The sequence below is a fragment of the Alosa pseudoharengus genome, unplaced genomic scaffold (genome assembly GCF_046254945.1).
Source record: "Alosa pseudoharengus isolate Yale_2024_CS ecotype anadromous, Long Island Sound unplaced genomic scaffold, YU_APseudo_1.1 YU_APseudo_1.1_scf_20, whole genome shotgun sequence".
In the NCBI taxonomy this organism is placed as follows: domain Eukaryota; kingdom Metazoa; phylum Chordata; class Actinopteri; order Clupeiformes; family Clupeidae; genus Alosa; species Alosa pseudoharengus.
This window is the reverse complement of record NW_027468664.1, coordinates 8,067,441-8,075,789: the sequence shown is the minus strand read 5'-3', so window position 1 is coordinate 8,075,789 and position 8,349 is coordinate 8,067,441. Positions and strand designations below refer to the sequence as shown.

At 41.7% G+C, this 8,349-nt stretch overlaps 1 protein-coding gene across 2 annotated transcripts; it reads left to right on the top strand.

Annotated features, from left to right (window-relative positions):
• The first annotated feature begins 1,992 nt into the window (after positions 1–1,992).
• On the top strand, positions 1,993–5,687 carry fgfr1op2 (FGFR1 oncogene partner 2). 2 transcript variants are annotated; one of them, XM_076296445.1, is made up of 6 exons: positions 1,993–2,079; positions 3,009–3,145; positions 3,291–3,408; positions 3,663–3,805; positions 4,524–4,628; positions 4,748–5,687. In XM_076296445.1, the coding sequence occupies exons 2-6, from the start codon at positions 3,011–3,013 to the stop codon at positions 4,883–4,885; spliced, it is 639 nt and encodes a 212-aa protein (XP_076152560.1). In that variant the 5' UTR covers positions 1,993–2,079; positions 3,009–3,010; the 3' UTR covers positions 4,886–5,687. The 2 variants fall into 2 exon arrangements, with proteins under 2 accessions (XP_076152560.1, XP_076152559.1); XM_076296444.1 differs by having other exon boundaries at positions 4,515–4,628.
• Positions 5,688–8,349: the final 2,662 nt, after the last annotated feature.

Sequence of the window (8,349 nt, the reverse complement as noted above, 5' to 3'; positions counted from 1 at the left end):
TGAGTACGTTTTTTCAGTTAGTAAGAGCATCACATCATTCTGTCCAGTAACGATGCCAGGAGGTAGGCTATATAATTGGACCAACGGATAAAATAGTCTGGGGACAAAACTGTAATTTTCCTCATCATTTTGTTACGCCTTTATATTCTGAATCTGAGCACATAATCTATATAGGCCTACCTGAGTTACAATGTTTTTGAATATTAAAGAGGGGAAGTGTTGATGGAAAATGTTATACTTATCATTTGATAGACCTGTGCTATTTCGTAGCCTATACAATCTAAGGGAAAGCCTCTAGAGTAAAAAAAAAAAAAACATGTTGTCTGAGTAGGCTAGGCTATACCAGGAGATTAAATGTACTTCTCAGAATTAGAATCAACTTCAGTTTGGAATCCCTGCATTTGTTTTCCTCTACTCCAGTACAGAGTAGGTCTATCCAAGGAAGTTAACTGTCAGTCAGCATTGTGGCCAATTAACAGGTCTATCAAACCTCACTAGATCCCAGCTTAAGATTGACTAAAACCAGCATCAGCATCAAGTTGATTAGGCTGGAGCGGTCATTGTTACGGTAGCTTCTAGGCCTAATCGTTTCTCACTCTGCCGCTTTTTTGAGGGCAGCTCTGCTTGATTCCACCTGGAAAACATGCTTTCAGAAAGTGCGGCTTACTTGTCATCATGATTAAATACACTAATGTGTGTTTGTATATGGACAGTAATACAGTATGTTATGCAAGAAGATGAACTCATGGATCACAGTCAGTTCAATTACCCCTATACCCTTCTTTTATTGACACACTTAAAGATATCCTTATTTAGCTTGTTTAGCCAGACAGGATAACAAGAGATTCAATCATTCAAGTAAGTAAATACAGTACAAAGTTCATCCCTACCCTCAGCTTTTAATGATTACAAAAACTTAGCTATAAATTAGCTTTAGGAAATTAGCTTAGGATGCCATGTTCCTTTGGGCAGCTGGGGCTTGCTAAGACCCTCAGCCTTATTAGAAGAACTGCATGTTAAGTCATAACAGAGATTTTGCCCCTCTACGATTAAAACAATCTGATTAGTTCTGTATGAGGGTCATACATAGGATTACATACCCTACACTTGATAACTGTTGCAGCAACCAAAGATTCCGAGTGCTACGCTCCGCACTAGAATATTTGGCAGCAACCATCTTTAACCAAATTTGTAGTAACCCACGGTAAAACAAGGCCATTAGATTAGGAAGATAGCCAGTCAAGATGAGACACGGAATAAGACATCTGTGATAAGATATGTCTATGTATTACTTTACAATACACACACATCAGTATGTATGGTTAGCCTAACATAGAGGTGTGCACATCACTAGCTATGACTTGTGATTGTATAATGCTTTGTTGATTATTATGATCTTGCATAGGCCACAGTGGAAATTACCCACTGAAATTACTTGTCCATGGTAGGCTAATATAGCTGACTCAGGATCTGAATAAGATTGATAACAAATTAGTAACACTAACTAATTAATTTTTGCGTAATCCTTTTCTCATTTGCCATTGGGATGAGTTTGCCTGTAGGGACACTTTGACAATACTGTTCTTTATTGTTTCATATGGCTACATAGCCCACAACACACACACACACACACACACACACATTCCATCACATCTTACACAAATGATACCCTGTTACCATTACAGATAATAATGGGAGCTACAGAGAAGTGTATTGTGCTGTCCATCCAGTTCTTATGTTTTCAATAAAGCACATAGGGCATGTCATATGCCTACCAACAGCTCCACCTTGTGTACGTTCAGGTACTTACATCTTATTTGAGATTCCCCTTTCAATCTTTCACGTCGCGTAGTAAATATATTTAATACATATATTTGTGTTTATGCATATTATGACAAATTTCCTTAAATAAAAAGCCTATTTGCGACATAGATGGAGCTCCTTCAATTTGAATGACGTTTCCCATCATGCTCTTTGTAGTATGACGTCTACAGCAGTAACAACAGGAAGAGTTGGGTACATGAATCTTATCTTTGCTGGGAAACATTTAATTCTACAATTGTGTTTGATGTATTGAAGGTAAGTTCATTTGAGAGAATACTTTTGACAACATCCTTATTTCGTTTTCTGCACATCCATAAGAACAGTTCACAAGACGATCTTAGGTTAGCGAATGTGTAAAGTTGACGTCTACAGTTATAACAGGCTAGCTAACATTAGCTGGTTATTAAATGGCGCTCTGTATAATAGCTAAGAACAGGTTGTTAGCTAGGTTGGGTAGTTTAATAACGGTACCTTGGGGAGTAGTAGCATCTAAAGTCATCACGGTTCATTTTAGCTTGACAAGGCAGCCCAAGACCGTTCAGCCAAAGGAATATTACTAACAAGTCACGCTTGGAATTAGTTTGCACAAATCAGCAAGCTAATGTTAGTAAGCTAACTTTACCATCTCATGCCAAGTTGTTGACGCCTAGAACTAGATTCTAGTAATTTAGCAGTTAGCTGCTAGTAATAGCAGTTACAAAAAAGCCAAAAATCAGTACAGTTAGCTAGCATTACTGGTAACAAATATTCATTTGGAAACTGAGAAGGTAAGCGTTGATATGGTCTATTTTTTTTGTCACCGAAGTGTTTTAGATGGTATAATCGGCCGGGTGGAGACAGCCAAGATTAGGTCTACGAAAGACAGCTCCACTTGGTCTGACATAAACGACAGCTGCAGGTTTATAGTCTACCTGTAGATGTTGGGGTCATGTCATGGCCATATCGATTCCTTGGTTGTATTACTTCCATCTGTTTTGTCCTTGTCAAACAGTTGATTTTGGTTTTATCCGACTGTTCTCCCTAACCTGTAGCATCTAATTGTAATATGTGACTTGTTGATTAATTAACTAAAAACAAGCGGGCTTGTTACGCCGATTATCATACAACTAAAGCATTCCATATCTGTAAGCAGTTTATTTAATGAAAACGTGGATACGTTGTTGATGCTTCTTTGTATTTGTCAGGAATGGCGTGCACTCTTGAAAAGGTTTTGGCAGATGCCAAATCGCTGGTGGAGCGGCTTCGCGACCATGACAATGCAGCTGAAGTGTTAATTGAGCAGACCACCTCTCTAAACAAACGAGTGGAGGCCATGAAACAGGTAGGTAACGAATAAGTTTGTATTTGTGCCTGTAAACATGTTAAAAGCTATTAGATATTTGAAGAGAAGTAGGTTGATATTTATTGCAACCAACCTTTTTTTTTGTCGGTTATTCATTTTATCCTATGCTCGGGAATTCATATAGTATCAGGAAGAGATTGAAGCCCTTAACCTTGTGGCCAGGCACCGGCCTCGCTCCACTCTAGTAATGGGAATCCAACAGGAAAACCGTCAAATCCGAGAACTGCAGCATGAAAACAAAGGTACACCCTCTCTGTTTACCCACGCATCTGTCGGCTGCTAATCACTGGTTAAAATTTGATGGAAGAAAGACAAGCGCTTGCCATGACGGTAGTGTTTGCATGCAGCTAACCAAAACTCTCAGAGATCTCCTGACAATTGCCTGGTGATGTCCAGCTGCTACTTTGAACGCACCCAATAAATAATAGAACAGGATGATATCCATTACGAGTGAAATGTAAGCTTAATGGCTTTCCTATTTCCCTCTTTCTCCCAGAGTTAAGGACGTCCCTTGAGGAGCACCAGTCGGCTCTGGAACTGATCATGAGTAAATACAGAGAGCAGGTGTTCAGGCTGCTGATGGCCAGCAAGAGAGATGACCCTGCTATTGTGACCCAGCTCAAAGAGCAGCACACCAGCGTGAGTGCCACTGGGCTCTGCTGTCATAGCACCCCTGAAAGATTCATGTTTCAACTGCTATTAAACATATTATGAGAGAAGATGGAAAGTGAATGCTCTCAATTCCCACTCATATGTATTTTGCGCAGCTAGCAGAACTGATCTGGGGAAGCAAGTTCTTCCTATTCTCAGGAGGTTTGAGAATGCCTTCTAGCTACATTCTGCCACAATAATTATACTACTGTTCAACCATAGCCATTATCAGAAGGCAATATCAGACAGATGCACAATTAGTGAATATCACATAGAAAAAGTTAGTTTGATCATTCTTTGTGGGGAGTATTATCGTAGGTAGCTCTTTCTTTTGACTAAAACAGCTGCTTACTGAATAATTAGTTCTGTCAGCATAATTGTGTTTTGTGTGTTATCTTGTTCTCAACTTCCCTGTTCACAGCACACCTAGTTGTGTTGTAATTATGTGCCCGTTTCATTTCTGGTTTGCCCTGTTGTGCTGACTCAGTCTGTGAAGTATTTTGTGCATTTGTACTCTTGTTTTGTTCCTTTCTTTTTGGTGAACTTGCTATTGTGACATCACCTTTTCTAAACCTGTTTTTTTACATTCAGTTTGGACGCCTGTCTTCTGAATCAGTCTTTGTCAAAATATGACATAAATGTGCATTGTGTACAATAAACTAATGGAAGACCCCGCCCCCTTTCCCTTTTCTCTTAGGAAATGCAGGCTCACCTAGACAAGATTAATGAGATGGCCAGTGTGATGCGGAAGGCCATCGAGGTGGATGAGGGCAGAGTGTGTGAAGATGAAGAGAGAATTAAACAGCTGGAGGTGAGACAGTCTGACGCACGTGTCATGATGGAGTGTGTGGCCATTTTCAGAGTTCTCTGTTGTTCTCTGTCCTCTATGTGTATCTGACTGTGTGTTTCTTTTTGGATGGTTGTGTCCAGCTGGAGAACCAGGGCCTGCGCGAGCTGCTGGGCATCAGCCGCGAGGCCTTCCAGGTACTGAAGAGGGACGAGGGCTCGGACAGCACGTCGCTCTCGGCGCTGGTCACCAGTGCCGACCTCAGCCAGAGGAAGAGCTAAGTCTCCCCTGGTGGGAGGCAGCAGAGGACCGGGACCGCTGGACGTTCCGCTTTTACTGAGACACTTTAGCGGGGGTGGCGAGGCGCTTCCTCGCACTCTCTCCCTTGACCACAGCCATGAACTGGGAGACTGGCCACCCTCACACACAAAGCCCTACCACGTCAACTGCACAATGCCATGGCAACGGCCAAACTCCAGTCACAAGTATACCACCCATCCCTGTGCACATTTCATGACCTTTCCCGCCTCATGCTCTCCTCCCTGTAGTATTAGGAGTTGCAGAAGAGCTGCACTCCAAACTGCCTTTCACGTTATGTGGAGAGGGAGGACAGCTTCAAGCTGAATCAGGGTGGTGGTGGTGGTGGTGTGGGCGGGTGTCGATCCCAAAGAACGTGCTCAGTAGAATGTGACATAAGCATGGAACAAGATGTCAATCACATATCCCTTGCACAAGTGTCTGGCCTTAACATGTCTTTTGCAAGGCTAGTTGTGGAGTTTGCAGATAGCACATCTCGGCATGGACACAGTCACCTCCTCCATTACAACATTCATCTATGGAGCCAAGGATAAGTATAGTAAATGTGTGTGCATGTGTGCTATGTTTGAGTTCACATAGCTCTCACTGAGCAAATGCACAACAGACACCAGAGTGGTAGGTAGTGCAGTTGCAACAATGTCTCAGTGACCTGCTCCTTGGCTCTTTAGTCAGGCACGATGCTTGATTTGTGTTTTTGAATTGTTTCATTGTGAATGAATGAATTTTGGTTCTGATTTGTCAATAAAGCCTTCTAGGATAATGTTATCACAAGTCTTATTCAGTGTTATTTGATTAAGGAAATGTAAGTAAGTAGTCGATTAATCTGTTGATTAATCAGATTTCTGATTAATTAATCTGATGTTTGGAATAGAAAATGAAAGAAAAAGATGAAAAATATTTATCAGTGTTTCCCAAAGACCAATACCGTGTCCTCAAGTGGCTTGTGTTGTCCACGTTCAACTAAAGATACTCAGTGATTTAGAGTAAAGAAACCAGAAAATAATCAATTTCAACAAGCAAGAATCAGAAGTTGAACTGTTTTTTTTTTCTTTTTAAAAAAATACTCAAAGTGATCAAATAGAGAATAGTTGGTGATATTTGACAACTGATTAAGTATTGCTGCTCTATGTGCCAGTGAATTCTCTCTGGTGCCAAAATCTCAAAAAGAAAAGAGAATTCCCATGAATACTGAAAACAGTTACACCCACCTTTATTGAAAAACACCATACAATGGCTAAATTACACACATACAAAGAAGTAAAACACTTAATTAAAAATGACTGTTTTGAATGGGACTCGGAGAACTGCTTGACGTACGGGAAAGACCTTTAAAGACTATCCGAATCCATTTAGGTGCAAAGAAACGATTTGAGTGTCAAGTTATCAAGTTAAGGGGCACAACTGAATAGTTAACACTAACTGAAGAAACACAGAGAGGGATTAAAGGCACTTTAGAGCTTAAGAGTAGGGGGGAGTTGCTACCTTTCACCATTTTTTGGTCATGAAAGTCCTAAAGAGTGCAACATTTACTAAATGCACCATTGTAGCACGATTCCTGCATCACACAGGCATACGTGATACAACATATACTTGGACACTCTGGATTCTCCTATGTAGGTGAGGTGCAGTCTACTGTGTCTCAGGACTACATCTCCCTTTTTGGACAGGTGCAGATAACTAGGGGGCTTCACGCCTGAATTTGTGGCAAACACACACATAGTGGCACATCCTATTTGGAAAACAAAGTCCAGCTGTGGCAGACAACACATTTCTGTTTAAAGGTTTTAAAGAGGAGAGAGAGAGCCACGTCCCTGAGTAGCACATTTACAAACATTAGTGCTAAAGAAGTTTAGATCAAGTCCCAGCAACAAAAACCTTGCAGGCTTGATTTCAGTTATGTAGTAATACAATGTCTCTCCCTCGTCACAGAACAAACAATCTTGATGACAATCTATAGACTGAAATCGGAGGTTTTGATTGCATTACAAGTCGTGTGCACCACACTTCCTCAAGAGGACTGTTACTGAAAACCTTAAAATGTTAACATTGTGGATTTGCTCTACTGGTTTGAAAATACTGTTAGAGAGAAGAATTCATGACTATCATCAAAACAACAGCACTTGACAGTGCACACAAGGCATTGTAAAACCATGATGCTTTAAAAAAAGTGGATCTACAGAACATTAAAAGTCACCACACCAGACGTTTTAAAAATATCGGTCAAATGTCAGTGCTTGACACATTAGAGCTTGTGTTGTCACAGTGGACAAGGTGAATTGGAATTGAACAGTGCCACACAGGGGGGAACCTTGACCCTTCAAAGCCTCACATTATGAAACAAAATAAAGCATAGTAGTGGTGAGAACTAGAAACATACTGACCTTTCATAAAAACAACCTCAGTTCAACAGACTAGGCTTTGTCTGATTTCAAGTGATCATCTGTTTGAAAGTGAAACCCTTTTTAAGTTTTGCTTATGCTACACTGATCACTATTGTTGCACCATGATGCATGTTACATACACTAACGCATGCACATACTGATGGCTAGTTTTTGTATTGATGATTCCTTTACTACCTAATCACCTTACATTCTCTTAAACTCACTCTGGCTCCTGCCATATATACCGGTATATACACATCCTGTGTGACGTGGCTATGGAGTTTTGTTTAACAAGACATATTTTCATTTCACTCTGCCTACATGTAGTTAAAAAACGTAAGGTACTGTAAATTCAAAGCCTACCGTCGTCTTTGGCAGAAATAACAGGATTCATCGCGGACTAGTGGCTTCATGTTGCCAGCACTAGAGCCAAGATGAAGTGTTCACGGCAGTGTCCACTAGATGGCACTGAAACAGAACACACGCACAGGCTTTTTGTCAGGGCTGCCCTCAGATCAAACTGCTGCCTGGGCAGATTTGATGGCTGACTGCAAGATGACCCCGGGGGCCTGTACAAAAGACAGAGTAGGCAGAGCACCAGAAACCCAAGCTGAGACGCAGAGAAACTTGGCACCACTCGGAGGACAGACCTTGGCTGTGTCAACCCAATGCGGCACAGCACACAACGCACTGTCAAAACGAAAGTCACACAGTGCGCACAGGAATGGCCTGCGACTTCCTTCCGACCTGCTGTTGTTGAGGGTTTTTTCCCCTCTCGGAGTCTTGTCTGTGGCCTGTTGCACAGGAACACACTGGGCTGGGTACAAGTTTGTCTGGAGCAGATTCTGCGGTACAAACATGGGTTTTCAACTGCATCCCTTTCTCTACACAGAAAGAGACGGACTATCAGCACCATCTTGAACTTGGCCCGTATTTCAGAGACGCGAGGGACTGGTTTGGACCTCTGCAGACTGAAACAGGGGCAGCATCAGCAGGGCCCTGTGACTAGTGGAGGAGAGACGTGGGGGGTGGGGGGGTGGGGGGGT